Source organism: Motacilla alba, chromosome 3 (assembly GCF_015832195.1).
Source record: "Motacilla alba alba isolate MOTALB_02 chromosome 3, Motacilla_alba_V1.0_pri, whole genome shotgun sequence".
Taxonomy (NCBI): Eukaryota; Metazoa; Chordata; class Aves; order Passeriformes; family Motacillidae; genus Motacilla; species Motacilla alba.
Window position 1 is genome coordinate 67,739,736 of NC_052018.1, and position 19,438 is coordinate 67,759,173.

The 19,438-nt window shown below is 34.7% G+C and overlaps 1 protein-coding gene across 3 annotated transcripts in view; it reads right to left on the reverse strand.

Annotated features, from left to right (window-relative positions):
* The window catches only part of FMN2 (formin 2), a 155,622-nt gene that overhangs the window by 20,567 nt on the left and 115,617 nt on the right, over positions 1–19,438 (reverse strand). For all 3 annotated transcript variants that reach the window (XM_038130280.1, XM_038130282.1, XM_038130281.1), the window contains one exon: positions 13,740–13,791. In XM_038130280.1, the coding sequence (XP_037986208.1) occupies positions 13,740–13,791 (52 nt within the window). The remainder of the gene's footprint in view (positions 1–13,739; positions 13,792–19,438) is intronic.

Consider the following 19,438-nt stretch of genomic DNA (forward strand, 5'->3'; position numbering starts at 1 on the left):
AGAATTCTATCATAGGAAAACATCCCAAGAAACGGAAGCCAAACAAAATGAAATTCATTGCTCAATTAAAAAAGAAAGATAAAGAGCACTAACATCTATTAGAGATGCAAAGACTTCCACTGCTCTTCAATTATTCCAACTATCCTCTGAGAGCAGGAGGAGATAACCAGTGTTTTTTCCCTGGTGACTGAAAACCTCCCTGAGGTTTGTATAACCATTGCAAACTTACACATTCATACAGCTGTGTCTAACATCTGTAACATAATTACTAGGTTTATAGAAAGTAGAGAAATGCTCATACAGGTTGCTTGACTCCCTAGCAGTTAGTTTGGGGAGTAAGGAAAACTAGCTGTCTGTGAAATGTGAAACAGCAGCAGCATAGCAGGTTGTCATTGTTAGTATGTCACACCCTTCCAATGCCCAGTAACAATGCACAAGACATCAGCTGCAACACAATAATACTTCAGGGTGTAAATCTCCACAAATCAAATATTTTTTTTATACATGCAGATCAAACAGTCAAGACAGTTGGCACGTTTTTTCCAACCAGAGAGGTCTATCCTTCTTTAGCATTAAAGTATCTTAGAGTTCATTTGGAAGACATATGGAAACCTGCTTGCTATAGATTTGATGCTGTCGTTTTTGTAGACAAAATGGCATATTTCACACATGAAAGACAAAGCAAATAAAGCCAATCCAAATGCATCAAATAATAAAACACGGACAGCAATAAATTCTCTCTGTTGCCATGGTCTTTAAATATCTGATTTGGAAATGTTTACATATGTCAAACTAGACATATCTCAAGGCTGATTCCAGGAGGGGACATGCATTTTAAATACAAAGAGAAATTTGGATGATATTGCCATAGCCCCAAGACTAGATGCAATCCTTTCAGACTTCAGTCAGGCAGAAAATATCTTAAATATCTTTGGTCTTTGCTCTGGGAAAGCCATTCAAATTTTCCTTTTCATTCTTCAGCAAATTTTAAAACAAAATATCTGCAAATACCATTGTTACTATTCCTAACTGTGCATCACATAGGTTTTGAATCAAATAAGGGACTAGTTATCAAAAGCCTTTTGTTCCTATACTCAAATTAATTTCTGAATCATACAACCTTGGGAAACTCATCCGACCTGTTTCAATTTCATTTCACCTATCTGCAAAATTAAGCATTTATTTTGAAACAAGTATTGCAAAGGTTGTTTAGTGTCCATTTCTCAAGTGAAAAGGTTCATACTTATGCATACTCTTTCTGAGAGTCTTAAAGGAAAAGAATGTGCATTAGAGAAGATCTTTGAGTCATGGAAGAGGGAAAGAAGGGCATGCAACTTAGGGATTAAAAGAGGTAAAGGAGGTCACTGCCTTTGCTTCTAACAGTCTGACTTTTCAAGCATGATGAAAAAATAAGACAGTGATGTTCACATTACTGTCTCACCCTGACATGGCAAAAGCCAGAAATCTTAAAACAGATTTCAGACTGGGTTTCCTATCCCTCATGTTGGCCCTGAAGGAGAATTAAATAACATCATCTTTCTCAAAACAATGGAAGAGTTGCTCATCTCTGACAAATAAGAAAGGAAATAAGATCAGGAAAGATGGTTAGTTCCTTTTCTTCCTTTCGTGTCTTCTAATGTCTTTGGTTCAAGTGTTTGGGTAATTCAGAAAAATCACTTCAGACTGATGTCTGAAGTCACTGCTCACTCAAATGTGGAAATTTGATGAATGAATCACTGGTGTTTTATGTGTGCTCCCTTGAGTACAACTATGAGTCTATGAAAGTGACTTTTCTATTTGGAGGGAAGAAAGGAACGGACGTACTTACAGCCAAACCAAATTTAATCATATGAAAAAGAAAATAAGCTATTCACATTGCAAATGGCTCATTGACAGCAATACTAGCTAATAGATCTGATCCATTAGGAATATTTTAAGAGCAGCTATGGATTATTCAGCTTTTTTGTCTCATTCTATTCTGAAAACAGCTAGCAAAACGTTGCAGACAATAATTCCAATTCAAGCCTGCTGTCTGGGATGCATTGGCTGGTTTATAAATGTGTACAAAAGCAAATCAACAATACTAAGAGTAGTTTCATCTCAGTTGATCAGGCTTACGTGGCCAAACAAATAGCAAAGTAACCACAGGTACAGACACACCCTGGCTGATATTTCTGAGAAATGTTGAAAGCACACACATACACACACACACGCGCGCGCGCCCGCACACACTCACATATCTGGTTTCCCCCCACAACAAACTAAATCACCTGCAAGGGTGAAGATTTGCTCCAATGTGGATTTAAAAGCAGAAAAAAGTGTTTCTGTTCTGCTTAATAGTCTTCTGCTTAATAGACTACATATTTTGGTTAAAGTTTGGACACAGATATTCTTTTCTATTTTGGCTTTATAAAACTCTAAGCATCGCTTATTATACATTAGCGATTGAGAACAGTGTAAATGGTGTAACTTACTACTTTTGTAAAGTGGTTGTGTTTCAGAAGCAGCTCTAAATCAGGCTGAAACTACTAAAGTACCTTTTAGTTCAATTAAACTCACTCATAAAATTTAGAACTAAGCACATTCTACCAAAAGAAAGAAGGTAAAAGGGAAAGAAAAGACTGTATGTGCCTCCTACTTTAAATCTAACATGAGTCTTATTTGGAGCCAAACTAAGTTGATGGGCACGTAAGCCTGTTCACAGTGTTGATCCTGAATTGTTGTCTACGTACAGAAGGTGAGTACAATATATAGGTAACAGTATTTCTTTCCTGGATGCTAATAATTTGAATAATTATATTAGTATTTGGTTTGTTTTATAAAGAGGCCAAGGCTTTGTATCTATTTTCTTAGTGTATTCAACATCTGAAAGCAAGAGTTAATCTTCAGACAGAATACCAACCAGTTCAACAAGGTCACACAAAATATGTAAAATAAAAGAGTAACAGCATCCTGATGATTGAGATAGCACAAGACTGTTACGAAACTTTATATGCACAGCATTTTGTGAAGGGTGTAATTTTCTATTGATGTATTTTGTTGAGGGTCCTTCTCTGCACTATAACTTTACATCACTTTCTTCACCTTTTCTTTGCTTTTTAAAAAATGTATAATTTCCTCTCCTCAGTGCAGTCTTTTGTTCTGAATAATTATAAGTGAAAAAATGGGAAAAAAAAGTATAGGTTCATTCAAGATATCTAGTACCTGAAGGCTGGTAAGAAATTTCTTCTTGTCCTTTTATTCCCCCCCCCCCCCCCCCCCCCCCCCTTTTTATAAAGGAATAAAAGTAACTTTCTTATATTAAAAAGAAAGTAGAGATAATATGCCAGCTTAAATTAGCTTCCAGAATCATTAATCTTGTCTTTCATTTGCCAATTTGTATTGTGTAACTATGTATTTTGTAATAATTGTTCCTTATAAAACAAAGGTCTCAAGAGACTTTTTCTTCCCTCTAAAAAAAACCTGCCAAACATTTGCAATGTTTTGAATCCTAAGTCATCTCCCTCAAGCCTAGTCTCTTGCCTCCTATAAATTCATACTAAACAGAAACACTTTTTATTGCTTCGACCATATGAAAATTAGCAGCTTCAGTAACAGCAAAAAAAAATCTCTCTACCTTTCAAGCACCTTTTTTTTTTTCTCTCAACAAACATAATCCAATAATAGGAACAGAAAATTATGTTTTGACAGGCCAGTCTGTCTTGTTCATGAGAATTTTAACACCCTCCCTCCCACCACTAGGACTGCTTTACAACTTTACTAATGATGTACAATGATCAATATTACCAGTTGTACATAATTATTAGTGACACGAATGCAGAACTTCCATAGTTTATCCTGATGGCGGCAGACCCTGTAACTGGATGTTGTTACACGGTACAGAGCATACTCTATGACACAGACTGTTAAAGTCCATAGGTATTAGGACTATAGCTTTGCAATTAAACATTTTGGGAAAAATAAATTTTTAGGAAGACTAATGATCTCAATGTTTTAACAGTGAATAAACCCTTCACATATCAGATTGCTACTTCAACCTCAATTTAAACTGCTGCTCCAGACCCTTCTATTTACTTAATCCAATGAGAGACTATTTTTTTATTCCTGTCTTTCAGGAAAAAAGTGCCTCATAACAGCAGGTTGCAAACCTGCAAAATAAAATGGCCATAACTAAATTAAGTCATACTTATGCTGAAAGCTGAATGTGAGCACTGAGACTTTCAAAATCTTTATTTTAGAAAATATTTTTATCGGGTCCAGATTAAGATATATTGGTTAGGTATAATGAAATTTGCCAAATCAATCCTTGTTGCTTATATCTTAAACATTAGGCTGTCAGGGATCACGGTTAATACACGGTTAATACATTTAAAAAGCATTCTGCAAGATCTTCCCTCACTGGTTTAATTTTTTTTTAATTTGCATTTTTAATCTCATTCATCTCTAATAAAATAGGCTCAAACCTGGTCCATCTATATCTTTGGGTTGATTCCAGTTTTTTTGCATTATTCTGATGTAAACAAGTGCTCCACTGATATAAAAATATTATCTTTTATCCAAGGTAGCATAGGATTAGGTGCTAAATTTTATCAGGAGTGACCTATCTTGGCAAATGGAACTTTTCTGGTGACAAAAAAAAATACTAAATACTGTGCTAAAAAAGCCATTCTGCATATGCTGAGTCAGATTCCAGCCATTTGAAAATCAAAGATCAGGAAATGCAGGTTAGAGGTATTTTTGCTACCTTCATTATATCACATGCAAAGCATTTGTCAGCTACATCTCACCCAGTGACTGGGGTTTACGCGAACCTAAATTTTGCTGTGAATATTATTGGTCATATTTCCATTCAAGAATATTGTTCAGAATAAAATATGAATTGAGACGATACATTAGAAACACAACTAACTTTGTGTCTTTTCTTTGCCTCTGATATTGTATTCTAACAGGCCACTCCAAGAAAAACAAAATAAATCTAAAAATAAAGCATTTTTTATCATAACTCTTCAAATGCATTTTTAAGTTGCATGTGCTTTTCTCATGAATTTTAAAATTACAGTTTTAAATCAGATCAAACTTTCTCCCAAAACCTTGGCTTGAAGTAGTTAAAGTTCTCTAGATGCATTGGTGTTAGCTGCAACCCACTCACTGTTACCTGAGTACCTTGCATACATGTATAAGCTCTCTATCTTGGATTTAATGCTTTTAATTCCTGTTAGCGTGGATATCATGCCCATGCCTGTCAGCTGAGCTGCTCCAGACATATGGCTAGCTCTATGCTAAGCTAGACACAGGCAATATGAGCATGTGTAAAACAATACCATGTAATTTTGTGCACTGGAGAGCCAGCCCCAGTAACATTTCCAAGTTAAAACTATTTTTCTCTCTTAAAAAGACAAACATGTGAGCTTCAAACATATTAAATAACCCTTGACTGGTTGAACCTGAAGAAATAATAAGGTGCTGTTAGACACAGAATACAGTGGTAGAATGAATTTCAGCAGCAGTGGGCTGACACAAAAGCTGCTGCCTCAGTGCTGTAAGAAACAGCTAAAATGCCTCATGTGAAAGCCTAACTTGACTTCAGATATTTATATTAACACTCCTCATGTTCACTGGAGGCCTTATAAGCAACCATTATTATTTAAAGAGGCCATAATTACATAAAGAAGTAGTGCAGAACTGTTGTGCACTAAATATTGTGTTAGAAGCTTTTTATGGTTTTTCAATTTATTGATTACAGCCTCAGCCTTGTAATCTGTCTGCTATCATGGTGTGGCTCATTTCTATAAGTTAAATTAATGAAGAAGCATGGTTAGGGTTATCTAAGAAAATAATACAAATTATACAATGGAATGATAATTTTTCTTAAATCTAGAGCAAATTATTTAGATATCTAGATGGAAACCACACACATGCTTTACAAAATTTCAGGAACACATAAGATTAACTCATCTTTAAGAGTTTAATTCAGCATAGATAAAATTTTATATATGTCCATTGACAAAAATACACTCTAAATATAGCAAGTTAAATGAATGTACAGGGGTTTTTTTGACAATAATCATAATAATTTCTATCATGGTGCTCAAGTCCAACTTAGGTTTCAGTTTCTATTGTTTGAAATTTTATTCTTTATAGAATAAAAACTGTCTGAAATACTTGGGTACTATAGAGCATCCTAGCATTGTAAAGGTCTTTTGATGCAGTTTCAACTTAACCCTTTGTGGTTGCTCTGGAGAGCAGTTTTAATTCAGTGTGCAAGAGCTCTCTCCTTAACATGCATCCACTCATATCATCATGGCCAGCACAACTATGAATAGAAGAAATTGATCTTTTGCTGCAAACAGAACTGTTCATGGGGGCTTTCATATTCTTAAAGTCAATTACAGAAAAATCCCTTGACAGGAAATTGAAAGAGTTCAAAATCTGTCTTGATGAACTGTCAGGTTGGAAAGGTCTTTATTTGCATTTTTCAAACTTTAAGCACTTGAGGTTCAAGTCTCGGGTTATCCCAATATATTCTCTTCATAGAAGTGAAAGAACCTTTGTGTACATGAGTATAGAAAATGGGCAGCACTTTCTATAAGGATTGCCTAAAATGTAAAAAGGTGGCAGCCACTGAAATTAATAGAAATATTGTATTAAATAACCATATCAGCTCTGGATTTGTGAAACATCAATATTCACACATCCAAGCAAAGCTAGAAATACCATATTCCTTTGGCCTAAGAAACCTATCTCATGTCTGGAGGAGTTGTTGCCATCCCTTCCAAGGAGGCTTCATGGGGTTTCTGGTCTGGGGATGACCATGCCCTAATCGTTTTCCTTAGGGAGAGGCAGGAAGTTTTACTTCCTCCACAGGCTGATTTAGGTAGAACTATCTTTCAGGCAGCAGCTGAGAAAAGAAGCAGGTCAGGTTATTTCATGAGAAGCCCTCATTTAAGACATAGTACAGGAGGGATCTGGCCCAGTGAAGATGTTTCTGAACTAGTTTGTTAAAGCAGTCAAGAAACAAGGCAATGATGGCGAGGAACAAACTGAGGAAGAGCAAAGAGACAATGCTTTTTTTCCTAGTCACCTAATCTCCATACATGAGAAGAACAGTGGAGTTTCAGCAGTAGGCTGAAGCAATCCCTGTATCATGGATCAGCTTGTGGATGGCAGCCTTCCATCAGCTGGAAATTGTTATGGAAGGAATGACCTATATTGTAGAGATTATTACTGGATAGTTCCCAGATGAGTTAACACAGCAGTTGTGACCTAATTAAATCCCATCCCTGACGTTCTGCTTTTCTATTAGCATATACATGACAACAACAGCAAAATATTGTAATACTTAAAGTAAATTGTTACATGCAGCAAGGAAGAAAGGAATAACTCCAGTGGCAAATCAGCATAAGAGAGTAAAAGAGACACGTTATCCACATTTAAGTCACAGACCTTGCAAATGCAAACACTGATTATGAAGGTCTTAGGAATCAGTCCAACCAAACAGCTCAGGTGGACAATATGATGAAAGAAAAGTCCTGCTGAACATAATCAGAAGCTGATGCACAAGGGAGAGGCACTGGAGCTAATCACACATACACACACGCACACAAGCGTTTTACTTCAGCTGCAACAGCTCAAGAGGAATATCTTGAATTTTTGAGGGCTACTCAGTGAAACCACCTGCTGAACATAAACTGGAAGCCAAACAAAATGTGACACATTGAAAGACTTGAATTCATGTATTATTTTCCCACTAATTTTACTAGCTACATGGTTCTTCTGTTCTTCTCTCTTTTTTTAATCCTCAGTCTGATGCTATGGCATTAGTTTTGGGTTGATCAGATCCAAGTTATTTTAACTATATTGTTATCAGGGTGTTAGCTGTATTGTTATCAATGTTATTTAGTTGTGTAACTGTAGTTTCACCTTAAATTAATGCCCTTTATCTTTTACTTAACCTCTAAGAATAAACCCTCTACATGAACTTTACAATAAATTGCATAAAAATCAGTTTACATTGCAGAATATTAGATCTTCTCTGAATTGTACCCCATTCTGTAAGGAGTTGTGTTAACTTTTGTTCATACTAGCACTGAATGCCATTAAATGCCAATTTATTAAAATGCCAATTAATTTCAAACCAATAAAATAAAATTATTTTTCAAAGCCAGTAGGCCAAAATCTTTAAAAGAAAAGATGACACTCTTACAGGCAGAAATTAATCATCTCAATGGTTAAGGACTTGTGTCACCTGGCAAATATTTTCAGAAAAGGACAAGGACTTCATCTTCCAGGACAAGACCAATTACCCATATTTTAGAAGAGACTTTCTGACATAACTAAACTGCTGGCTAAGTTTCCATTACTGCATATCTATGGTCCTGATATTTTGTCAGAGACAGGATACTAAACTAGAATGATCCAAACTGTTTAACAGTCTGTAAACTTCTTCTATACACATTTCCTCTGCTCAGCAAGTATTTACTTTTTGCTGATCCAACTAATGTATACCTAGCGTCTGAAATGTATTACCCTTAGTGATTCCAGCCTACATGCTGGGAGCCACACAGCGAGAAACAGACATAACAGTGAAGCAACCAACAATAGATGAATGGCCAAAGAGTAGTGAAAGACAAAGTCCAATTGCATATTCTTGCCTTTCAGTTAAAAGTTTCCTTCTGGTTTTTTTTGGTTTGGTTTTTTTTTTTTTTTTTAACTACATACCTCTTCCATTCTAAGCTTTTCACCAGTTTATTTCTATCATTAACTCAATTTTCTCTTTAACTTTACAGTTCAGTTTTGGAAACAATCCAAAACATTGTGTGGAGGGTAGCGAGGTGGGAGGAACATTTAATGTTTTAAAGGATTACCAGACTTAGGTGCTACATTTCGAGGTGTTGCTTTTCAGCAGTGCCATTGTGCCATACTGTCTGCTATTTCTCTAAATGTCATCAACTTGTCAGCTCATAAGCAGGTGTAAACCTTTGTTCCTCCCCAAGTTCTCATGTTCAGTGATGTCAATGGAAGTCTGCAAAGAGTGTTGTGTCAAGAATACTGGGTGTTTTTTTGCAGGCAACTCAAAGGTAAACATTTCTCTTCAAAATTAATGTCATTTTGTTGCTACAGCAAAAGAAAGCAACAACACATTTCTAACTGGATTATTAAAAGTCCTGAAAACAGAAGAGGTGCCTGGGAGGCTGCACTCAGAAAGCACTTAAAAGCCCAAAAATCATTGGAATGTTCAAGTAATGGAAGCAAATTATAAAATAAACCAAATAAAAATATCCAGACATGGAGAGATGAGCATTTTATACCAAGCCACACACATCCTAAATTCCCTGGTTGATACTTACGTCAGAAGGCAAAAAGTCCTCTGTTTGACTTTTTATAAAACAAATATATATTCTCATAATGCACTGAGATTTACTAAAAAAAAAAATTAAATTCTAGGATTTTTTTTTAAATCAACAATGTACAGAAAGCCAGGACAGCAAATTGAATTTCTGTCTTTCCAGGTCTTGTTAGGCACCAACAGGAAAAACAGGTGAACAGTTTTAAACCACCAGTGTGGTGGGGGCCTGTTGCATTAGTGACTTATCACTTCAAGCAGGGTTACACTACCTAAAATACTAAAAAAAAAAAAAAAAAAAAGAAAAAAAAAGATATATATCTTTAGTATTCTTTAATATTTCTAGCATACATTGTCTCTTACAGGAGTGGAAAATGAGTTAATTATATGAGTAACAAAACAACTTTCAGTGCTGCTGTACTGAATTTAGAATCAAATGCTTCATTGTTAGACTGAGAGATGGCAGGAAAAACTGAAAATCATTTGTCTGTGTCTTAGATATAAAAAAAAAATCTTTAATTAAATTTTTGAAATCAAGGTGTTATCCCAAGAAGAGAAAAATATTTGCAGATAAAGGGGAAGGAAAAGATCATCTTAACTATTTCAGTGGAAGAGAGATCAGTGTTACAAGCCAGGGTTTATTTGCTTTTTAAAAAGACATGAATCTGGAAGCCTTCTAAGGAGATGAGAACTTAATAACGAGTGAGGTATCATAAGAAAAAGTAATAAAGTTACATGCTACTCCTCTAGAGCCAGTCAGCTGTTGAGGTAGCAAGGCAGAGAATTAAGACCTTCAACTTCACTGAATGCTGTTTCCAGTAACTTCAGTCAGGTTGTTTGGCTAATAGTTCTTCAGAAATGAAGTGCAAGAAGAGGAGTAACTAACTCATTTCTGATCATTGCTACTGCCTTTCATCATTGCTACAAAATTGCTACTGCCTTTCATCATAGCACAGCAAATGAGGTATCACTTGTCATATTATTTGGACAATAATTTTGTTGCAATCTTGGTTCCGACTTCCTGTGGATTCTACAATAAAAGTCAATCTCATTCTGAAATTATATTGAGCATACCTGGAAACAATAATACTTTTTTTTTTTTCTGCTTAAGTAAAATCACATCTAAAAAGACGAAAAATATTTAACACTAAATAAATGAAAATGCACAAACAGAGAGCATATCTATAACACAAGTCTTGGTATGGAGAACATTATTTCAAATTTAAAAATAAAAACAAAAGTAAAAATAAAGGGGCATCAAAGTGAGGATTCCTAAAATACAGAAGCATCTCTTTCCCCTCCTCCTCTCTCTTTTCTGTTTTACTTCTTTCACCTCCCCCCAAACGAGTGATTTTTTGCTCTAACTTGACAACTATTTTACAGTTTCTCAAGCATTTAGCAATGAGGATCTAATTGGAAAGTGCCAGGTTCTTTCTCATTACACTTTATCAATATTGTTAAGGGAATGATGTAATTGTTTGGGGTATGGTGAAGACATTCCATGTCACTTCAGTGTTAATACCAGGCTGGAGCCTTCCCTGTCTGCCTGCGTAAGCTAGATAAACATAGACCTGTGTGCTTTCTTCTCATCTCAGGATACTTACTCAGAGAGATCTTGGAACATATGCCTATTGCGAGCTAAACATTTCACTTTTCATTTTTATCCATGTGCCAGAAATCCATTCCTAGGATAAACACTTTACATACTGACACTCTTAAAGTCACTAAACACGATAAATAAAGAGAGAATACATCATTTCAAAACTGATTAAACATTTTCTCACTTGTGACAAATGAAGAGCTATACACTGTATGGAGTCCCTGGAGCAGACATTCCATTTTCTTTGTCTTCATTTTGTGTGTAAGATTAACTTTCCATTTCAGCTCATCTATTGCACAACTGAGCTTTTTTAAAATACACATTGCTGCATTTTCCCCAAATCATTATTCATTTCAGAAACATTTTTTGTTATTGCTACAAGAGCTTTTCTTTTGGACTTTTGTATTTTAATGGAGGCAAACTAACAAAGTAAATAATAATAATAATAATAATAATAATAATAATAATAATAATAATAATAATAATAATAATAATAATAATAATAAAATAGTTTTTAATGAAAGCTAAAGAAATGCTCCCATGCAGTAGACCTGAACTTATACATGGGTTGAAGTCATTCATTTCAACAAGGAAAATCCAAGCACATTAATCACATTAACTTTGCTCCATCTAATCCATCACTTTTCCTTGCACTACTTGCTTGTCTCGTCATCCTATGCACTGTTGTCTACCTATGATTAGTCAAATGCAACTAATCTTTTATTTAGCTTCTTAAGCTCCTATCATCTTTTTCATCCACTCCTGCCAAAAAGGATCCCAAGCATTTTATTTCCAAGCTAAATTAAAAATCTTTCTGAAATAATCACTCATAATACTAAAACTGTATATGAAGTTGTCTTCAGTGTTCTAACAAAAAGCACTAATCTGATCAAGAATTTCAGTGGGAAGGTGGAAGGAAGAAAGAAAATATCCTTCCTAGATTTTCACAGAAAGGAGGAGCAATGAAGCAGAATTTTCTTCTTTGACAAATTGTGTAAAAGGAGCTGGGAGAAGAAAGAATTAGGGATTAAAGTCAGAAGAAGCAGACCAAGCTGAACAAGGATCCCCAGAGCAGCTTGCTTTCTTCCCCCATCAGGCAAATAAAACCAATACAAAGTTTTTGATATGATGGTTCCAGTCTTGTCAGGGAAAAAGATTAGAAGGGAAAGTGAATTAGATACCAAAAGATAGTGATAAGTCACAAGATTGATGAACAGATTGAAGATTCCACTCTCATTAGATTTCTGTCACCTTTGCATTTGTATTCAAATCCACTTTTGACAGGACAAATATTTTCCTTAAAAGAGCAATTAGAGATCACAACAATCTCCTAACAATGCCAACTTCTTTCAAAGTTTCATTGTGAAGGAAAATTTTAAAGATAAGAATTATGTAACCAAGCAGCTAAACAAACTTAAGAAATGTCAGGAATGCCTTTCATACACTTGAGCAAGAGGTGTGATACTAAGCCAAAGCAATAATACCTTAATATTATCTCAGCTTGTTAGAGCATTGCGCTAACAGCACCCAGGTTGTGGGTTTGACCCCTCTATGAGCCATTCATTTAGGAGTTGGACTCAATGATCCCTGCGAGTCCCTTCCAACTCAAAATATTCTGTGATTCTGTAATGAAACTTAAGGCAACAGACATGCTCAAAGCAGCTGCCTGTGATTCTCTTGTAACTCCCTTTCCACACCCCTGACATGCCACTCAAGGACCTACCATCTCCTCACAAGCAACAAGGGAGGTTCTTGTGGCACTCACTCCTCTTGGCTTCTCTCTGAGGTACTGTCTTTAGTACATAGCCCAAGGAAATACAGAAAAAATGTGACATTGTACCAGGAAAGACATCAGCTGCCCTGTGGCATTACTGCAGGTAGCAAATTTGGGTGTTGAGGCCATGGAAGGGCTGACAAACCCAGTAAAAATTAGAAACTTTTACAGTGCTATCTTTTAGAGGAATCCTGTTGAGAGACTTCATAATTCTGGGAATATATAATGAATATATTCAGGAGTAGTTATTAAGTGATAGTTGTAGCTAGTACAAAAAGAAAACACTATTTTCAGTGAAACAAAAGCAAATGCAGACTGTGAGTTTCTCTAAATTTGGACTATAAATGCTGTGCACCATATTTTGATCTCTTGCTGGGACTGATAAAAAATCTTTCCCATTTAAACGCTGCTGCTAGAGAAGTCTCCAAAAAAATCAGAACAAACCACATGTTGTGCAATGCAGTGAGGTTCCAAGTTTTGAAAACTGTCTTAACTGCACACATCTATACTGAAATTTAATGAGGTATTTTGCTTTTTGCCACAAAAAAAGTGTTTGAAGATCTATTAGCAATTCTACAAAGGAAGTCACATTTAATTATACATTTCATTAGTCTATTAAAAAAAGGTTTTACTTTTTTAAAACATAAAATGGACATTTTATAAGCACACTAAATGGTACCTAACAGATAATACTTGTTTGGGGAATGCGAAATACCTCTTCAATCACCATGATACTGGTGTAGTATGAACAGTGTGTTCTCAGTCCAAATGGTATACTCTGAATTTATTTTTACATAATGTTAATGCATTTTCTGAAAGACAGGAATAATGTACAATAGTTCTTTAAAGAATTGCAATCTTTTTTCATTGTCAAATTAAAACTGACAATAACTAAATATCACTTTTCCTTCTGAGTGCATTTCTATACCACTCAAAAACACAGTAATGCTGGCTACCAATACATCAACTGCTAAAACCTCATATTTTTCAAATAAAGGTCTTACTACATTGCTCTTTCTTACCTTTTATGTGCTTCTGTCAGTGACTTCTCTTCATTTTCTTGGTCTATTTTGGCTGTAAAAAGACAATCAAATAATGAGCAACAAGGTGAAAGATAGAGATGTTCCAGGATAATTTTAATTTTATGTATGTCATGTGTAAAATATATAGAAACCACCTGAGGATATACTCATGTAGATCAATTCCAAGAAAAAACCAACCAACCAACTCCCCGATTGACCAAACAACCACACAAACAGAACGACAAACAAAACACAAAATTTTGATAACCCTATTAAAAAGAAATCCAAAACCACCATGGTAACAAGAAACGAATGTAAAACTCAAAGCCTTGAAAATGAAAAAAAAATCTTCCAGTAATCTAAGCAACAACCAAGTCATGAAATTAACTTAAAACCAGATCTTAAATAATGATTCCAAAAACTCAATACAGGAACTTGTCTACCAAGAGAAGGAAAAGCTGAGCAAAGAGCAGGAAGGATTCAGCCTTACAGCTTTTGTACAAGTTGTGTGGCAATTACAAATGAAAACTCTTCCCTCTCCCTGTACACACAGCCTTTAGTGAAGTACTAGAGCTGTAGCAGGCCTGTTTTGAAAATATGACTAGTTTTATATGAAGGATATTAGCATTTGGTGATCATGTGAAGGAAATTAATATTTTAATTGTATTATTGTATATAAAATTAATATTTTATTGTATTGTATTAATAATACAATAAGAAACTGTCCTTCCCACACACTGATGAAAAAATTCTCTATTTGCCACATGTTCTCCCACAATTTTTTTTGCCCACATTTCACTTAACTTAGATGACTGAAAGAACACTTAACAAAAAATCTGCAAGAATGTACACGTTAACTTAGGCATCACCGATGTGCAAAGCAATTGTCCATCTGCTCTGAGCATGAGCTTAGGTGAAATTTATACTTATGCAGTCGTTCAGGTAATACAACTTAAATCTCATTTAAAGTTGGCATGCTTAAAAAGAAAGCTCTTTTAATTTGGTACTTGATTCATTGTTCATTCTGCTAGACTTCTGGACTGTTAACTTGCAAGGAGAATTACAGGATTCCCAAGAGTCAAAAAGTTTTGAAACATGAAAAAGCTCTGAACTGTCCTGGTAACAAATGTCAGTGCTATAAAATTCATATAGAAATCTTTCAGCTATTTTTTATTCCACTTTCCCAACATAGCTCTACAATATTAATTCATTAAAATTATTTTTCTGCATCAGAGATACACTGCCTGTGAAAAATTTTAAATTTGTTGAAAAAAAGCAAAGCAATGGCATAATTAAGATACAAAGATAATCACTGTTTTTTTCAGTTAAAATGTTTCAATCAACAGTAATTTACAAACATACAATCAAATAGGCATGTGAAATATGTAGCAAGGATATACAAATGAAATTGCCTTAAACTTTCCCCAGCCACAATGATCAGAGCTTTGTCTAGTGCTGCAAATGCTTTTTATTAGTAGCAATGTAGTCTTCTGAGCAGTAGCACTGCTGATTAGTGCCCAGATATTTGCAGTGCGAAACATTGTATTTAGTAATCATTACTTGAAGACTTGGGCTCCACCACTGTCATCCTGAAAGTGAAAAAACAAATCCCAGCAAACCACAGAAAACTTGAGGGAGAGATGGGTAAATGTTCTCAAGGAAATTGAAGAGCACATGAATCCTGAATGATTACAGGTTTCAACAGCAATTTGAATCGTGAAATGTGGCAGCTTTTACAGAATTTCATTAATACTTTTCTTTTTTTCCATACTTTAATCCTGAAAATCAAGGTATGACCAGTAAACACATATAGTTCAAAAGAGAAGCTGTGCACAAACTCTCTGGAAGAAACGAGATCAAATACCTCATTCTGCATTAACACAATCACTAAGTATCTGTGGATACAGCTCTTAAAATAAACAATTCTATTACTGAAAAATGCAATTTGAACTTCTTTCACTTAAAAAATGGTTAGAAATAGAGGCTACCATATTCTATCCTACAACAGTCTTGTATACTGTTGCATATGTTGCATTCTCAGGATATAAAAATTTTTATCATTTCCAAGATTGATGGGATGAAATATCATTAGAGTTGCCTTTCTTCTTTATTTCAAACGTCCTGCACATGTTTACAAACAATTACTTACCCACCAATAATGGAGCAAATATTCCACAATTTATGTTTTGAAAGAGTGTAAGCATATTATCCTAAGCTTATCAAAACATGTCAGACTATCCCCATTTGGGCACAGTTTTCCTTTCAATTACAAAAAGAAAGTTACTGTGGTCCAGAGAAGAAGAAAAACAAAACAAAGCAAAACAAAACCAAGTTATTTCTGGTATCTATACTTTCAGTGAATTAATAGAGAATTGGCATTACACAATGAAAAGAAACTGTAGAAACCCTGAAAGGCAGAGATACATGTAATAAAGAATTTTCTCTGAAGAATTTCATTGTAGTTTGTTCCAAATGTGATGATATTTTTAATCCTTCCTCGTTTTATCAAAAACTTATTACACAGGTGAAAATCTAATTTACAATCCTTTTGCATTATCATTTTTCTAGACAGAAAAAGTTAAAGATATTATGAAAACAATTCTTCTTCCACAAGTCAACAGGTGGCACCAGTGAAGGAGAAAATATGGTATATGCACTCAGATCTGTCCCTGTCCAAAGAAAATAATCAAATCAATGCTTTTGCACTAGACACAGTAAACATCCAAGAGCTGTGGAAAATGGCTAGTTGAAGACATGCAGTGAAATTTAATTGGTAAGGGAAGAAAACCTCCTGTTATCAAAGTAACAGAATTTTTACTATCACCTGGATACAAAGGAATAGCTATTAGATGTTGAAGCAGCTGGAGATTGTTATAACTTGTGGAATGGGAATATTATACCTGATATTAGGCACTTTGCTCTGTACTAATCACTACTCCATTGGTAAACTACTTCCAATTAAGTTTTCCTCTTTGATTAAAGGAGGAAAGGAAAAGATTTAGTTATGATGGATCCAGTTGAATTGTCCCAGAATGCATTATACTTCATAATTTCACTCAACATCATGCACCTATATTAACACTTCCTCCTCCAAAGCAGCTCATCACAGGTGTAAAAAGAGTACATGAAAGGCACTGGTTTGACTTCTTCATTCTTGGCATATCCATTAAGTGCCAAATGCCAGCTAAAAGTTGCCCACCTTGGAGAAACATTCAGGGGAGAAAAGTGCACTCCCCTGTTACAAAGACAACACCTATAACAGGTGAAATGAAAAAAAAAAATTAGTATCTATACCCAGTCCACAGTGATCATGACATAGTGATCATCAATGGCCAACACAGAAAAATTAGATAAATCCTAGGATACCATGGCAGCTGACCATATCTGAGCACTCTCTTCTGCCTCTACAATTGCTCTCTATCTTCTAGAAATAAGATTATTTCAAAAATATTACTATTTGATTTTCTTTAAAAAAAAATAATCTTGTAGTCATGCAGTATCCATATCTGCTTTAATATGTATTTCCAATCCATCAGCTAATAAAGCAGTGACTGCTTGCAGGCTTTCTGATAGATGTAGGAATTTCTGCTTTTGGGTTAGTTTTCTTCCCAAATATTTTATTGGCTCATCATCTTTTCTAACACTCCCAGCTAAGAACTTGATTCTTGACACTAATTGCTGAAATACATCCAAAGACACTGTTCCAAATCTATTAAAGACTATATAATACCAGGAAATACTAACCCCTCTATTTTATGTAATACATTGGTAAGCAAAAGTAGCAGATTTATATGTTGGCCTTCATACACTGTATATATTGTAGGGCTTTTCATGCAGCTTTCATAATCCTGAAGACATACATATTCTGAAAAACCTACTACAAATAATATAGTTGAAAAATAACCTTCGGTCATATTGAAAAACATGGCCATCTCAAAACTCACAGCATCTTAGAGTCAAAGCAATCTGTAACAGAGTGAAGCTACCTTATCAATGGTTTACAACATGTACTGATTTAGTTATATTTTCCCTTTTTAGTTTGAAAGCATCTTTAATGCCTTCTTGTTGGATGACATTCCACTGTTTGCCTGCTTTTTCCATTAAGATACCTTCAGATTATTTAAAGTTGGTCTCCTTTTAGAGCAAGGTCTATACTTCCTAAACACTTTATATATTTGGTCAAAATTCAAGTACATTCTTTCCTCCCTACGTCATTGCTTACCAAGTGTGAGGACTGTACTATATCCAAGGCTCTTATATAAATTCTTTTAACTTCAGGACATGTGTATCTCTTCAAAAATTACTCTCCTCAGATGTCCTAATTTCTATTCTATCACTTTTCTTAAAATTTTGCTTACATTTACTGCTTGGTGTTTTATAATTGGGGCATAAAGCTTGATTTCATGCAGTTCAAAATGAGCTTTCAAAGAAGACCTCACAAATGAAGAATTCTCAAATCTTCTGTCCTTATCAGCACATACCCACATTCCAGAATGATGCATGCCACTGTTTTGTGTGTTTGCCCTTCCAATTATATTTTTATTAGAGTCCTGCAAATGTTACATATAAACATCCACAAAGGAACATATATGAATAACTATACTAAAGTGACCTGTGCATTTATGAAAACCTGATGTATCTCACCAAACTGAAGGTGAGAAATAGACACAGGCATTTTGGAAAATGCTGGTCTTCAGAAGAATTGTAAAATTCACTTTTCTATAAATAGTATTTTGTTTTCAAGAAGCCTAGAAGATGAAATTAAATTAAAAGGGGCTCAAAGGCAAGGATTTAAACCATTGATTGACCACAAATTGTCCCCTCTGACCTCAGTGGATCATTTTGGATGTTATGCTAAGTTCTCTGCAGAAATCAAGCCACACTGTGGATGAAAACAACTGCCAAGTATCCTCTCATTTTCAGTCCAAAAAACTTTCTCTGCTATTCTCCTCCAAATTTGAATACTATACCTTGTGAACTAAATCTGACTTTTAAAAAAGCTAGTAACATGAATATATCTACTTTCTATATGTACAGACCATTTTTTGTGTGGACAGATATTGCAAATAACATCTGTTGTCTCTATTATTAGTTGTTGCAATTTCTTGTTTGAAAGTGGAATATTTCACTAAATCATCTCTTTCAAAGGACTAAAAAAAATCTAAAATGAAATATTTGACTTACAACTAATTGGAAACTCAAGACATACAACAACTGTTTTAGACTAGGATTATTGTGCTCCAGTGTTATATACATATTATTAAAAAGCAGGAATATTTCTATAAATCCTTTTTCTAAAAAACAAACAAACAAACAAATAAAAGAGAAAACAATCACTAATAAAAAAATCACTAATATTTGTACAAACCCTTGTTGCAGATTTACCAGGATTTTTAAAGAGGACATATTTTCTTCTGCACTGATGATGAGTGAATAGTAGCTGAGGCTTTGAAAATATACCAAATATCTCCACTGGCAGAGGCACAATTTCAAAAAAGGTCCAACAAAAATAAACTAATAACAAAATTGAGGGAAAATTACCTTCTTTCTTAAAAAGTGTATGGAACCTCAGGCAGCTCACTTGTCACTTTTGACCCAGCTTCATTATGGCCTGAGGACCTGAAGCGCCTAACAGAGGCCATTGAGGATACTTTCTGTAGGTATCTCAAGCATGTGACTGGGACAGAAGGATAATGGAT